The 15,903-nt window shown below is 51.9% G+C and overlaps 4 protein-coding genes across 4 annotated transcripts; 2 read left to right on the forward strand and 2 right to left on the reverse strand.

Moving 5' to 3' along the window:
* Positions 1-1,268: 1,268 nt before the first annotated feature.
* N0V96_011481 (uncharacterized protein) lies at positions 1,269-1,886 on the reverse strand (the record flags this gene model as incomplete). Its single annotated transcript, XM_053192112.1, has 1 exon — positions 1,269-1,886. The coding sequence occupies one exon, from the start codon at positions 1,884-1,886 to the stop codon at positions 1,269-1,271; it is 618 nt and encodes a 205-aa protein (XP_053050276.1).
* A 2,393-nt stretch (positions 1,887-4,279) lies between these two features.
* On the reverse strand, positions 4,280-5,214 carry N0V96_011482 (uncharacterized protein; the record flags this gene model as incomplete). The annotated part of the gene is made up of 2 exons (XM_053192111.1): positions 4,280-4,935; positions 4,992-5,214. The coding sequence occupies 2 exons, from the start codon at positions 5,212-5,214 to the stop codon at positions 4,280-4,282; spliced, it is 879 nt and encodes a 292-aa protein (XP_053050275.1).
* A 2,930-nt stretch (positions 5,215-8,144) lies between these two features.
* On the forward strand, positions 8,145-9,445 carry N0V96_011483 (uncharacterized protein; the record flags this gene model as incomplete). Its single annotated transcript, XM_053192110.2, has 2 exons — positions 8,145-8,650; positions 8,713-9,445. 2 exons carry the CDS (start codon positions 8,145-8,147, stop codon positions 9,443-9,445), a joined length of 1,239 nt encoding a protein of 412 aa, XP_053050274.2.
* Positions 9,446-12,407: 2,962 nt separating this feature from the next.
* Positions 12,408-12,806, forward strand: N0V96_011484 (uncharacterized protein; the record flags this gene model as incomplete). The annotated part of the gene is made up of 2 exons (XM_065759285.1): positions 12,408-12,412; positions 12,434-12,806. The coding sequence occupies 2 exons, from the start codon at positions 12,408-12,410 to the stop codon at positions 12,804-12,806; spliced, it is 378 nt and encodes a 125-aa protein (XP_065612182.1).
* Positions 12,807-15,903: the final 3,097 nt, after the last annotated feature.

The raw sequence follows: 15,903 nt of genomic DNA on the forward strand, positions 1-15,903 counted from the left end.
GGACTTTTCCACCTCGACTTGCATCTCGGCCTTTATCCTATGTTTTTTATTGCAGCCCGTCCAGCTCCTTGGGCAGACGCGACTTTTTCTTCTTTCACTTTGGCGGCTACTCTACGGATTGTGTCGCCGACATGAGTTCTTGATACCTTTGGGCACTGACCACTTTTGAGCAAAAAATGTAAATACCCGTTTCACTTCACAATGCACATACAGGGTTGGAGGGTCAGGTTTCATTCCCTTTGTCGCTTTCGGTCTTCAATGCGTTCGCAGAAGGACACCACGGCCGGACAAACGGCGTGCTCGGCAGGTAGTAGGTGGACGGCATGAGGCATTGGTTGGAACTAGAAATTTCGGATGGAAGCTCAACAGCTGTATTCAGTTGGGTTCTGGTCTCTTTTTTCTCCCATCAGCCTGTTCTTAAGCAAGCCAGAAAAGTTGTCACTAGATGATGCCTCATGAACTCTGTCACTGCAACTAAAAGTCTTTGAAATCAGTAAACTCTCTCATCTCCATTTCCTTGCTCTCGATGAGTCGGGCTTGGCGGTGCGGCCAACGTATCAGAAAGCGTCGCAACACGGATCGTCGTCTTGAGGAAGAAATATCCGAGAACCTAATCGCTAGGGCAGCAAGGAATTCGACGCTGCAGATTCTCGTGTCCGCTCCGGTTAGAGCCAGAGGACGAGAGGAGGAACGAGTGGTGTCGACCGGGTGTCAAGGCTGAGGATTTGCGAGGGGATGTTCCGGGAACATCCCCGATCTGTGCTTACTCTTCGGAGCTGAGTAGATTTCCCGGTTGCAGTCGGACTGGAGAACTGGATAACGGCGGGCAGATCATGGAGGGGTCTTGTCAGCTTGTCAGCACGTCAGACACGGCCTCAGACTTTGTTACTTTGTCTTCTCTCTGTCGGCAAGTTTTCATCTGTCTCATATGGCGAAGCTCTCAACCGAAGGCTATTGGGCAGATTTTCCTATAATTGAAGGCCACTATTGTGAATACTACGGCATCGATAGCTCTTTATCGCAAATGTTCATTCGAAGTCATGTTAATCAAATATTTCATTTCTTAACTAGTTGTACAGATATCATTTCCGAATCGCCGCTAATGTGTATGTAGTAGTAATACATAAGGTAATGTGGAATCTTTAAACTCGCTCTCTCCCAACTCCGTATTGTTCTTCGACGTGCGCCATGGTCCAAATCATGAACTCATAATGACAAAAGAAATATTGCAGGATTTACCTCAACCACATCATTTGTGTTTGAGAACTTTAGTCTCCGTGACGTCCCAAGGCCTTGCCACGCTTAGAAACCTCACGAGCATGGTACTGCTTAATCTTGGCCCGCCTCGCCTCCTCCTTGGCCTCCTCCTCAAGCCTTCGCACATCAGCTCTCGCAGCAGCAACGCTCTCCCGCGCAGCCATGAGCGCGCGGTCGGCCTCCTTTTCGGCCGCCTCTGCGCCCATGACACGCTCGCGCGCCTGTACGATGCTGGGATCCATCTCTACGCCTCCACCGCCAAACTTGTGCAGCAGGCCGCCCCGTCGACCGGACGACGCGTCCGTGGAGCGGCGGAAGAGGCCGCCTCCGCCGGTGTGGTGACCATCGGGGGATGTGTGGTAGGTCGTTGACGACAGAGAAGAGTGGGAGGTCGCGGAGGTGCGGGATGTGCGGGCTGTCGGCGTGGGGGAGGGGTCTCGGCGAGAGGAGCCGAAGAGGCCGTGCTTCCGGGGCGCGGGCTCAGCGACGGGCTGGTGGTGGACTGGTTCCGGGGAGGGGTCCCGGCGAGAGCCGAAGAAGCCAGTGCGGCGGGGCTCTGAAGGTGGCGGGGTCAGCTCCCGAACTGGTTCGGGAGAGGGTTCGCGACGGCCGCCTCCGAAGAATGGCATTTTGAGAATATGGGGGTGTTGCGTGATGGAAGGGAATTAATTTGCTAGGATGATTTGGCGAAAGGCTTGTTTTCGCCTACAAGGTTATAAAGTGTGGTTGATGGTGTGGGTGCTTCTGTTGATGAAGGCTTGGGATGCTGGATAAGACGGAACACACGACTCTGGGCGGGAGGAGCATGGAGATTATATCTACCTCTTTTCTCCTACCTCCTACTTATTCCCCTGGTTCCCCTTCCTTTCCATCTTCATACATGTCATTATGGGCTCTCCTACTGCTGTGACCTGTTACAGCTCACCGCAAGGTACGTCGCTTGGGCGGACGCCTGTGCCGAGACCCTGGCTGCAGACATTGTTGGCAGGCTGGCATGGTTGATGCTGCACAATGATGCCAAGATGGTCACTTAGATACCCTACGTCCGTCACTCATTCCTGCTCGCCGAAGGACAGCTAGCTGTTAGAGCCGATTGAGACACCGTTTGGCGGGTTTGGTGGTTGGGTGCTGTGCAACTCCAAACCTGTTTGTCGGTGATCTGCGCTCCAAGATCACCATCCTCGGTGACGTCAAAGGTTGGCATTGGGAAGGATGTGTGGCAGGGGTTGAGATGTGGCTATTGACCAATTGAAGTTTGTTGATGACGAGGGGCTAACCTTTTGTGGAAGGACCCCTAGATTCTTTCCTCCAGGTCACGCAGGGTCTTGTTCAGAAATGTCTTGCCCTTCCGTCCCCTAAGACCGTGATCTGTTTAGTAGTGAGTGGTGTGATGCAAAGTCGACAGGGGAGGACAATCTCGATTATGACATTTCATATCTTTGGTAACAACGGCGCGGTTGATCTAGCCTCTAGACGCTAAGGGGGCTGTGTTGCGATGCAAGGGGGTCATTCTTGGTGACGAGATGGGGGAAGCACCAGAACTCGGCTAACGGCGTGTGTGACGGTCGTGTGCCCGTCGGTTTGATGAGCTGGCGCTCGTTCACAGACCGAGACTCGATTGTGGTCTCAACGGTGCAAAACACTATTGATGGAGGCTAAGGATGACCGTTGACGTCGTGGCTTGCTCTACAGCGCTATGATTTGCCAATGGCTGTTGTCGCGAATTTCAACTCTGGAATCGAGAAGCACAGCGGTTTAGCAACGAAAGATTAGGTGGGTATCCTGCGCTGGCATCCAAGTGACCCTGAAAGATGTTCAAAAGGCTTGATCGTGGTTCTCGCGAATCTTGAACCCAGGCATGTGGGTTACGTCCGGAGTGGGCCATTCTTGGACCAGGCGCAGCGCCGACGATGCAGGATCTCGGCCATGGAAGGTATTCTGTGAGGCTTGATTGGGAATGGTTTGTGGGGAAGTCCTCATTTAAACAAGGTCAGGTTAAGAGTTCCTTGCTACCTGGTTGTCTGCTCATGCATTAGAGTCTCATTGAAGACCCCATATTTGGCGCGCCAGAGCATGCCGAAATGCACAGAAGACTTGGCTGATAACCAGTGGCGGTGGCTTGGTTTGCATGTCAAAGATTCGCTTTCGGCATGTTTGAAGCGAGAGAAGTCCATCATTCCTTCTCAGCTGAATATGGCAAACGTTGAGACGACTTGCATAGCTAGCCGTTCTACATAACACCTTCACAAGATGCTCCTGCTGCCTGTGCCACAGTTGACTGTTGTTCCTGACTCTGGTAATGCTAAATGGTAACCCCAAGCACATCATTCTTGCCGAAGTGGATGGAGAGACCGCTACAACCCGACATGGCGCGTAGTAACTCTCGTTCGCCAACATGAATCACCAAACTGAACAGGAGAAAGCCGCAATGGGGTACTTTGGCCAATGTTCATATCTATCATATTCATGAGTATTACGTTCATGGTTGTCACGTACTGTATGCATACACCAAATAGGAGTGGCACCGAAATGACCATAACCTTTAGGAGTGCGCACATGTACGTAGGTCAGACTTGGGGCCGCAGTAGGTGAGCGTTGAGAGTTCCTCTGGAGATGAGTATATACAAGCCAGCGACGACACTGATCACCCTTAGTTGAGTCGTCGGGGCTAGCCCTTGAGAATTACAAAACCTACTTACTTACCACCATATGTCCCTCTTGAAACCTCGTATAGCAACAAGTAGAGTTCGGAGTGCGACCAAAATAAACGTTGTCACCGGTCTGACCAGGTGATGGATCTCATTCAGCGCCTGTCTTAAGAGATTGCCTTTGGCGGTATTTGAATCTACGGGAAATCTTCTCGTTGTGAGTGAATGGCCTGCGCGCTTCTGAGGTAGGCAACTCGGACACTTGTCCGGATCGCATTATCACTTGGCATCTTGGCCCGAATTCAAAATTGGGAGTATTCCACGAGGGAAGAACCTATTCCGCCAACAGTGTTTGAACTAGGTGGATATCTCAGCTATGACTTGACGCCCTTCTCCAGCTTGCTTTCAACCGGCTCATTGCTGGCCCAGCCCATCCAGGCGACGGCAATGATGAACTTGACTCCTCCAGAAATCCAGAGAGCTCCAGGCATGCCAGCCCGACTTCTCTGCAGCCAGCCACCAATAATACCACCAAGCACAAGCAAAACAACAGCCAAGAACCTCCTGTTCCTCTTAGGGTTCTCCTTCAGGGGTGCAAAGAGCTTGGGGTCGGAGAGGAGATCGCAGTAGACGCTGGTCAGGACGTTGGTAGGAACCTCGTTGTATCCCAGAATCCTGCTCGTGACAATCTGTCCGCCGAATTGGAAGGCAAGAAGCGCGAGAGGAACCATGACAAGAGGGTTCTCAGAGGTCTTGAATTCGTGGTTCGAGTCGGAGCCTTGCACCGAGGCCTTTCCAAAGTCGGCGATGAGACGTGTCTGAGCAAATGCGGCGGCAAGGAAGACGAGTGCCGACTGGAGAATGAACGAAAGTGCAAGAGTGCTTCTGCGCTTGGGGTGAATGTGTCTCGACTTGGAGAAGAAGAAGCACCCAAGCCAGAACGCGGCGATGGAGCTAAGGGACTTGAGCCAGAGGAGGGGCTCGCCAGCCGGAAGCTTCGAAGCGCCAAGAGCCATGAAGATGGTGTTTCCTTCGGACAGGTTAGTATCACATGTTGCTTCCCCTGCCTGATAGCTAAATTCTCACCTGTTTGCATACTGACGAAAACCCCAGCTGCGTTTACTGCTACACTGTCGCACAAGCCGGATACAAGACAACAAGCGAGGACTGGGATATCGGTATAGCGGATGTTGACATCGTCACGGAGCCAGTCACCGAAGCTCCGCCGCTGAACTTCGTTCCTTGGTTGCTCATTACCGGCATCGGTATCGGATGAGTCTGCGACTTGCAGACCACTTTGCGCGCTCATGTCGGCTACTATGACGGTCCCGCGAACGTTGAGTGAAGGGTGAAATCGAGGTTAGACGGAGAGATGAGTCAATCAGAGGCCAGGAGTCAGCCCAGTATTTGAACAAACAACAGCTGAAAATTTCATGGGCTCATCCGCAGACCTTGTCTGGGGTTGGGATTGCGTTATCGCATCTAAGCATGTCATTGCAGGGCGGTTTGCACCACTATTACGTCTCGGGTAAGCGTCCATTCTTGAATGAATCCACCGCCGCGTAATCGGGAGCGGACTGGGCTGCCGAAAACCACGTTTGTTTGGTGAAGTTCGGGGACGATGTGGGTTTTTGCACGGATAGATTGCCGAAATTGGTGTTGGCATTGTGCATACTAAGAAAGAGCATGTCTTTAAGTCAACCTCCAGAGTCTTGGACCATTGATGAGCTAGAGTCTCGTTACTGCAGCTTCTTGATGCGCGAGTGAGGACGTCGAGTGATAGTGTGATTCAGAAAATGTCTCGTTGTGGCTTGACTTGACGGAGCGATATCGGTCTAGCCAAGTCGTCTATCACCGTATATCACGCGGTGACCGAAAAAAGGCGGAAAATCTTGTGTTTTAGCGGTTGCTTTGTCATATAAGAATGTGGGTCTCTCGGCCGGCCCTGACCCGGACGCTTGGGCCCGCCATGCGCCGAATACCCGATGAATTGCCTTTGCCTTAGCAGCCTTACTCATCTCACCTTGTTCACCTTATTTCCCACCTTACTCACTCACCTTACTTTGTCCTCATGCTCCTTGTCTCACTCATTTTCCGCAAACCTTCGATGGAAGTTTTGCAAACAACTCAGCACATCGACGAACGCTATTACAGTGTTTTCCACCAAACGGGTCGCAGCACCAATAATTCACTGCGATTGCTCATTTGCGAATGAAAACTCATCGCCATCAGTGACCCACAGCAACCGAGTCGCTCAGGTCGGGACTCAAAGCCTGTAGATCCCAATCGACGACGCCAGAGCTCACGACGCCAATCACGTCTCGACTTATCTCCTCACCTGCGCTTTCTCTCGCTCATCTCGAGTCGTCACTAGACGCCTGGCTCTGCTCTTCATGAGACTTTCATCGCCCTACAACCATCATCACTTCGGATCACAGCTGCAACAGATCTGATCATGCGTCTCTTCTGAGGCCCAGCATTGTTAACCCGCTCTTGCAGCCTCGAGTCAGGCCCGGAAGCTGGCTCGTGTAGGACGACAATTCCTGCCATTTGATCAACAAGCAAGATGCTGGCAACAACGAAGCTCGATCGTATTTTTGGAGAATGATGCTCGAAAGCTGGGGAACTTCTGGCACTCACCACGCGGATATCGAATTGATTGCAAGGTCGTGAGTAGCGGGAGCCTAACGCCTCTCTAATCCGCTTTTGCAAGTTGCAATCCCACGTTTCTTCTCAGATGCGGCTTGAAATCACACAACACCACTGCAAGCTGTACCCGTACCCGACTGCTTGGCAGATGCTGTTTCATGCTTCCAGCTTGGGCAGGTGCCTCGAGATTTACGCGATGGCGGTGTGATCGCCGACTCCCTGAAGCGGGCCCTCTTTGTTATCACCTCACACGGGTATACACATGGCCGTCCACAACATGGACTATCTAGTATCAACAGGCCTTCGATGCACGCAATCGCAGGCTCCAGCATCACGAGAGTGCCCGGAAGCGCACGCAAACGCGGGCCGCGGTATATTCGCAATGCCTCGTACTTGATCGCCTTTCAACCGCCCATGACGCTGTTCACCAGATCGCCACAACCGTCTCCCCCGGCCCAAGGTGCCATTTCTCCTCCGTCCGGCCCACCAACAATCTCGGGATAATCTTGAGAGTTTCCCAGTCGGTCGCTTGACCGTTTGGCGAATGTCGAACAATTTCCTTTCTGATAACCTTGCACTGCCGGTGCCACAACGAACCGGGCCCTAGAATGCTGCTCGCCTCTGGTTCGACCGATAGTTGTAACGCTAATCCTGGTTGGCGCTGGTGCGGAAACGCTGCCCGTTGCAGATGCGACTCCAAGAACCCAAAGAGGAGAAAGAGACATTGGCACCCCCTTTAATCAACATGCTGCTTGCCACGCGCCTGGCATCCCCTGGCTTGTCTTGCATCTGTCTCTCCGCTTCGCCCACGTTGGGATGAGGTTGCCTCCTATCATTGCTCTCCGTTTGATTGAGCCCTTAACTCAATTCCCGAGTCTGTGCTTTCGGCTTCTTCCCATGCGTGCCATTTGCCCCCATCTGAATAGTGAACGCCAACACCCATATCCACACTCATTCCCAGCTTTTGAATTCTTGGATTTTGAACCCCACCATCGCCATTCCTTTCGACATTCCACCAGAGGTAGCTTTCTCTCCCTCTGTTCCAACAGCCCGGTCTGTGTCTGCGACGTTGAGCCTGGTGAATTCGCCCGTCTCAGACAACACACACTCCTTGTCTCTCACCATTGTCACTCTCTTGTTATAAAGAAGACCTCACCGCTGGCGCGCCGCATTCTGCAGACTTCTGGCGATACTAGACGTGTCGCAAACGTCCCAAATCGCTCATTTCGACCACTCTTCGCTCTTGCGAAAGTCCCATTGGATCATTTTTCCCATTCACGCTCCCTCACAATGCTGTCTCAGTACACTCTTTCGGCACTGGCGGTGCTGGCATCGCTTGCCCAGCCCGCGCTCGCTCAAGTCTCGACGAAATGTAATCCGATGAACACGACCTGTCCTGCCGACCCGGCTTTTGGCATGGACTACAACTTCAACTTCAACTCTACTCCCTCGACCGATGCCTGGGAAACTACTGTTGGCCCTGTTACGTACACATCCGACAATGGCGCGGAATTCACGATTAGCAAGCAAGGCGACTCTCCGACGATTCGATCCAAGTTTTATTTTTTTTGGGGCCGTACCGAGATCCATATGAGGGCCGCCAAGGGAAAGGGTATCGTGAGCTCTATGATGTGGCTCAGCGACACCTTGGACGAGGTTGATTGGGAATTCCTTGGAATCAAGAACGACGCTTTGAGCAACTTTTTCGGCAAAGGTGTTCAGGACTGGCACAACGGCGCCGAGCACCCTGTGACTGGTAGCATCCAGGACGACTTCCACAACTACACCTGCGTGTGGACCAAGGAGAAGCTCGAGTGGTGGGTTGACGGCAATAACGTTCGCACTCTCCTCCCCAAGGACGCAAACAACTCCCTGGCCTATCCTCAGACACCTATGCGCCTCAGTCTCGGTATCTGGGCTGGCGGAGATCCCCGCATGGCCGCGGGAACTAGAGAATGGGCTGGTGGTGACACCGATTACGCCGCCGGACCGTACACCATGTATGTCAAGTCTGCGCAGGTAACGGATTACAGTTCCGGAAAGGAGTACTCCTTTGGAGATAAGACGGGTTCCTGGGAGAGCATCAAGATTGCTGCGTAAGTGATACTCGTTCAAATGTTACATTACAATTGATCTCATGCTGACCTTAACATTTCAGCGGCAACTCAACTGTCAAGGAAGCTCTTCTTGAGGAACCCAGCAAGTCTGTGAGCGAGAAGTTCAACGAGCTCAGCCCGACCGCCAAAACGGCCGTCTATGCTGGAGGTGTCGGCGTAGGCTGTGCTCTGATTGCCTTTGGTCTCTGGTACTTTATCCGCCAGCGTAGACGTGGTGCCAACGAGGCAAGCCTTGCCGCCAAGAGAGCCGAAGAAGAGCGTCTCGAGCTTGAGGGCTTCCACAAGCGCGGCGTCGACCCTGACTCGTTTGCTGGCGCGACAGGCACCGAGTACAATGCTGGCGCATTCAGCAAGAACGGCATGGTCCAGGAAAACACCTACAGCATTCCGGCATCCCAGGAGAAGAGCGCGTGGGGTGCCGCGCCCATGGCCGCGGGCGCCGCTGGCGTTGGTGCTGCTGCTGGTGGCATGCGATCATATAGCGACAACCCGAATGGCCACGGCCAGCTCATGTCTCCCTTGCGTACGCAAAGCCCTGGAATGCCGCCTTCGGGTCCCCTGCCCATGGCCCCAAGCCGTAGCGCATCGCAAGGCGGTTACTCTCGCCTTGGCTCACCTGACGGCCAACAAAGTCCTCCCCCGCCGATGAGCCCGCCTTCGCATGGATACAGCGACCATGGATTCGGCGCGCAGCAAGGCTACAACAACGGCGGTTACGGAGGCGCGAGCCAGGGATACTTCAACAACGGTGGCGCCCAGGGAGGTTTCCGGTAGCGTCGATGCCCACTCATTTTGTAACGTCTTATCATTCTTTCCGCCAACGCGCTTGCGGCCTTCTTTTGTTTTTTTTCAGCTATCATGCATGAATATCCGAGCGATTTCTTTTTTTTTTTCCTTATCTCGAGTGGGCGATATGATAGGGAGGTAAAGAAAGAGAGTCCTCGATGGGCGTTTGATCTGTATACTACCGGTGCCAAGATATCCTCTATGTGTCTCGCCCTTTGAGCAGGGGGCTAACGAGTTCCCAATAAACGATATACCCGACTACCCGTTGCCTTAGACTCTTTCTCCGTTGTTTCTGGTCTTGTGAAACTTTCCCGGATCGCAATGGCGTGTGAACAGCATCGGAGCCTCGCTGCGGACCGAGAGGCAGATTGCTTCAGCTGTTCTGTTCGTGAACCGGTTCGCATGAAGTTTGCTCACGTCGATCACCAAGAATGGCAGTTTTTGCCTCACAGCCAGGTGTTGATAAGAACGTTCATGCAAGCCTCGTGGATGCGTTTAATGCCATGACTTCTTGGCGAGGCCTGCTTGTTCATTCATTGGCCAACCTTAATTTCACTTCACAATCCCATAGGCCAGATTAACTGTTTGCGGTTCAACGTTCCACACGCCGATGGGAAGTTCAGGCGATCCACGTGAGAGAAGCCTAATACGCAGCAGACTTCCCGACAGGAATATGAGGAGACTAATAACCTCTGTCTTCCAAACAAACAGCAGTTCATGCCAGAATCATAACATCAGCGCAAGTTGCAACAGTTCGCTCAAGGTCTAGACCAATACTAGAAGCCGAAACATTTGTGCGAGGATGCAAAGTGTTTGGTTCGTAACTCTCAATGCATACCAGGCGAACCGAACTTTGCCCAATTTTGAATCAATCGAACAGCTGTGCTGTACTCTCCCTACTTTGAGTGTGGTTCGTGCTGACAATTGTGCAGTCACATTGAAGCGCAGGGCTCGCGGGGAGGCCTTGGATCGACTGTGCGCCGCAGATGCAGGATAAGTTTCCAGGCCACGACCTTGCTCCCACAAGGTTGAGAACCTCATAGTGAAAAGAATTCCGAACACCTCCTTTACCGAATAGTCATATCGAAATCATGATTTGGGATGCTGGGGAGCTTGCACGCGGAGCTCTCGGGAGTCGCAGAAGGTCGGGGACTGCCCCGTGATGCCGATCAGGGAGGCAAGTCGTATTAGCGGCTAAACGAACGCGTATCAGACAAGATTTAACCGTCAGACAATTCCATACACTCTTCATTTACAGTGATTCAGCCCAATTCCAGACGATGGACTGCTACCAAAGCCTTGACCAAGGACAGCCTCGAGGGTACTAGGACAGCATATACAGAGTCGAGCTCGCCTTTTGGGGTTAGTGGGAGATTGGCAGAGTCTATCTGCAATGAGCCTTTCGCCCGGGTAACACAAAGGCTTAATGGGCAAGGTTTGCGGTTTCCGAAGCGTGGAACATTTGCCGCCACCTTTGACAAAGTCCAATCGGAGCGACACTTATCCGTTCTCCCCGGTCGCCGATCATGATAGATGGAATGTTTCTTCACATCAGTTTGCGCGACAGTTGAGTTGAAACTTAGCATGATGCAGGAAAGCTCGGGTATAGCAAGGGCCAACTCGCGAAAACAGTCAACCTGCCACCGGGATATGTGCAAGAAGTCCCCAATGTAAGATGAATTATCCACCTGGAGGGTGAACAAAGATACTGGGACCTCTCCATCTTTAAAATTGAACAGTCAGCGAAGTTGTATCATTAGTCGATGGCTGGACTATACCTGAGTATCGCTCAAAGAAACGACCTGGTAATCGGATATGGCAGTGATTGGATCACACGTTAACACGTGGAATAGGTACCGGAAACTTACTCTTTTGATGCTTGGGGGCGCATCATTACCCATCGTCATTCGGAAGGCCTGCCGGGCTGCCAAGGGTCAGTCCCAGGTTGAGTAAGTCCGAAATGGAATCAAGCTGCCTTGCTCAGCTTGCCCAGAAAGTTTCGACTCTTCCGAGCTGTAGAGGTTGCAACCATTTCATGCCTGCACTATGCAACCACTTCCCCCATTTGTAGCTTGATTAGAGTTGGATGGCACACCATCAAGCATAGCAAGTCGAACGTGGAGGCATGAACTTCTGGTCCATTTGCCAGGAATCCTTGACAACTTTCACGAACATCATGGTGCAACCGGCATGCTGCCGTTAGACCTTTGTATCGCTCATGACATCTTTGTAGGACACCTCTGCGCTGTATACTCCGCCCGTTCGTGAGTGACAGCCACCAACCTCACGGCACATACTGGTTGCAGCTCATCCGATCTGAGGCAGACAACTCAGGATGTCTCGGAGCAAAGCCGATCGAGGTAGCTTACTGAAAGCTGCACAGCTGGGGTAGCTCTCCACGGATGCGTCGGAGAAATGGGCATCCCTGAATGCCAGAGGGATGAACAACGTTTGAGTATGTCGACGAACTAGATCCGGTGCAATGCGAGGACCTACAGTCCATAGATTGCTCGGCAGGCTACATATCACGGGAAAGATGATTTACAACTAAAGTTACTAAACAGATCCCGGACTATAAAGAACAGCATCACCCCCGGTGAAATAATGTCTTCTTTTCTCCTCATCAGACAGACAAGACAGTAATCAGTTCAAGCTCAGGATACCCTTCCAATTATACCCACCTTTGGTTTTTGATACCAGCACTTGCGGTTCGCTTAGATCGTCAGCATGCTCTACTCAAAGCTCTTCGTTGCCGCTATCACCGGCATCAGCTGCGTCGCGGCTATGCCCGCCGAGCAGCCTGCCGAGTTGGCCAAGGCAGAGGCGTTTCCCCGTGGCGAATGCCGCGATGAGCGCGACGAACTCTACTGCGGCCGCAGCGTCAAGGAGTTTACTCGCTACGGTAAGTTCTTTCGACGCATTGTGAGCCTGGCCACAGTGAGCTTTGCTAATGGAGTTTGTAGATGCGAAAAACAGGCTCTGCTTCGCCAATGACGGAGGCAACAGGCTCTTCTGCGCAATTCGTGAGCAGCAGGAGCTGGCTATCGAGCTGGCTCGCGAATTCGACAGAATTACCCGATGCGAGATCGATCAGTACTACGGCTACAGAGAGCGCCGCTGCGAATGCTACCGCCGCCGCGATGGAGATCGTGGTGGCAGAGGCCGCGAGTGCCGCGATGGCGACCGTGATGGCGACAGACGCGGCGGCCGTGATGGTGACCGCGATGGTGACCGAGGCCGTGGTGGTCGTGATGGTGACCGTGGCCGCGATGACCACGACCCCAATTGCAAGGGCGATGACCTTGCTTTCTGCGCGGCTAGTGAGGACTTGATCATCACCTATGGTTAGTTAGACACTATTCGATGCCGGTTCTTCAATCAGGCGAAATTACTGACACTCTCACAGAGCGCGGCGCCGAGATCTGCGACAGGAACCGTGGTAACTACGTCTTCTGCGCCAACCGGGAGCGCGGTGCTGCCCGCGAGAAGGCCAGAGATCACTTCCGCGACCGCAACAAGAAGCAAGCTTAGGTCTTCCATATTAATATGTCTCTCATTAAGAGCATGCAGCTGGTACCAACTGAACCAACTTGGGTGTGCGGGTTGGGAAGGGTTTACTGAGCCGAGTCGAGTCTAATGGAATGTTTAGTCTGTAATCTGTATTTCGTATAGTGGGTTAATCAGTGTGGAAACCACAGAGAATGGAAAGAAATTGTTACTCCCCAAATATCAAATAGAGTTGCATTTGTTCGTACGAAGTCCATTAACATCTACTTTAGGAATCTTATCAATTCCCAATTCTTCAGCTTCCGCTGGGAGATTAGAGCCATATCTCAGAAAATGTCTCGCACCGCTTGAAGGAGTTTTACACTACCATCTTATTGTGGTACTGATCTTTGGAGTCGCGGGAGGGTCTACAGTGAATGGATGGATGGCAGATGATTGAGAATGCCTAGAGTTAGTCAATCGATGTTCTCTAATGGTCGAGGTTTTGAACTGTGAGGAAGCACGCTTCCGATGAGTTCTTAACCTGCTTTGTTAACTAAGTAACTTCAGGAAACAAGAGCGTTGTTGTCTGCGGACCAATTGCAATCCTTTCGTCTCGACTTTCCTTCCTAAAGTACGGCTCGACATTCCTTCCCGAGTTGAAAGAGTCCAAATTGTGGAGACGGTCTCGGTTGCAAGGCTACTAATGCGGGGGGTTGGGAAAGATTAACCGACACAATTGAAGACGGCGACGAACGTCGACAAAACAGCCCGAGCAAATTTGTCCCGCTGACGGGTCAATACGACTTGTTTGGAGCCTGTCTAACAGTATTTCTAGGAAATTATCGATGCATCTGGTAAATCGAAACCCCGAGATTAGTCCAGAGACACCCCCGCAACAATGTCCAAGCCCCTGGGCCGTAGCAGCGGTGGTTGTTGGACATGTCGTATCCGCCATAGGAAGTGCGATGAAACAACTCCGAACTGTAAAGAATGCACAGATCGACACATAGTGTGCCATGGCTATGGAGCTGAGCCTGATTGGGTCAAGGACCCAGCCAAGCTACAAGCGGAACTTCAACGTATCAAGCATGCTGTGAAACAGAACTTCCGCCGAACTCGAAAACTGCAGGCTTCTTCCACACGATCATCCACCAGAGCCGTAACGGAGCCTTCGAGGGAAACTCTTGAAGAGTCAGCCATATTTTCGCCAGGCGGGTCTGAGTATAGAGAAGCTGAGCTCCTGACATATTATCTGGACTACATATTTCCCCTTCAATACGCCTATTACGTGGATAAACCAGCCCTCGGTGGCCGAGGATGGCTTTTCTGGCTCCTGTCCAAGCAAGGGCCGCTTCGTCAAGCCGCCTTTACGCTATCCGCTCTACACCAACACGCCATGTCGCAAAGTAAGACAGAGGAGATGGAGTCAGAGCTTATTCGATATCACACCAATGCGATGCAAGAACTCCGTCAAGTTCTCATTCGCTGCGAGACAGACGGTTTCGCCAGCCATCCCGAATATCGCGTCGAGTTTCTCACCTGTGGAACTTTCCTCATCAGCTTCGAGGTATCCACTCTTCTAACCTATTTTGAGCCCATGATTACACCCTGCTAATTCTAGCCTGGCTAGGTCTTCCAAGGAGGAACTACTAATTGGCAGTCACATCTGAACGCTCTTGTGTTGGTCGCGGGTCAAATCGACTTGGAGAGCATGGGAGGGAGGTCCGAATCTTCTACGAGAATTGAGACTGGGTTCCAGAGGATTATGAGTGCTGCCATAAGATTCCATGTGTCTCAGCTACTTTGGTTCGAGCTTCTGTCATGCGTTTCTACAGGTGAATCACCGAGGCTACCTTACCAAAGGTGGCTCAGCCACGAAGAAATCGATGTGTCCTGTGTCATGGGTTGCCAGAACTGGGCTATGCTAGCTCTTGGAGATGTAGCCTCGCTAGAAGCACAAGTTGCAGAGATGAACCCTAGAGCTTTGAGCCGCAGAATAGCAGACATCACTAAACGGCTCGAAGACGGTGTTGGGTACTTGGGGGTAGAACAAAAGGTAGGATACCTCCTCAATTATATCGAGCATGAAATGATACTAATTTCTTTCGGTCAGCCCGCTTCAGCCTTAATATCGCAGTCGATTACCCGCATATATGCAACGGCAGTCCTTGTGCAACTGCACACCATTTCAGCCAGCACAGAAGAACCGCCAGAGAACGCGCTTGAAATTATTTATAACGCAGTATCTGACGTCATGGATGCTCTTCAAAGTGTGCCTGATGGCCTGTCTCTGAAACCTGTAACGTGGGCTATGTGCGTCGCTGGAGCAGTGGCAGGACCAGATCAACAACCATTCTTCGAGAATCTGATAGAGGGAATCCTCGAAAGCTCGGGTTCCGGTTTCACAAACGTTGATACGGTGCTACGTGTTCTAAGGGAATGCTGGAAGGAAAGAGACTACTATGTTACCGACAACAGTGTCCCTAGAAATGCAATGTCGCGGCTGGGGATATGTGCCCTTTTGATTTGAGCCGTGGCCAACACAGTTTCCTGCTTCCTGCAAGATTTATCGCCGGCCAGGGCAATATCCACGCACATGAGCACCCTATAAGACGGAAGAATGAAGATTCAACGTTTCAAATCATTTGGAAAAAAAATATCAAAAGACACTAAGACCTCGCTGCCGTAGCTTACACATTGTCTCGCGACGTCCGAACTCGCAACCCCTATCCTTGTCCAGATGAATCTTTCCCCTTTAACAACGATACAATCACACCAGGCTTGAGTACTCCCGCTCTGGGTTCAGTCATCAAGTACTTGAACTTTCAATGCCAGAGCAGTAGGGTCTGAAGCTGTTTTGAAGGCCTTCTCGCCATCTTCGAGAGCAAATCGGTGGGTGACTAATGGTTTGAGATCAATGACTCCCTCAGCAACAAGCCCAATGGCCCGTGGATAGA

Source organism: Colletotrichum fioriniae (assembly GCF_027942845.1).
Source record: "Colletotrichum fioriniae strain IMI 355084 chromosome Unknown scaffold_17, whole genome shotgun sequence".
In the NCBI taxonomy this organism is placed as follows: domain Eukaryota; kingdom Fungi; phylum Ascomycota; class Sordariomycetes; order Glomerellales; family Glomerellaceae; genus Colletotrichum; species Colletotrichum fioriniae.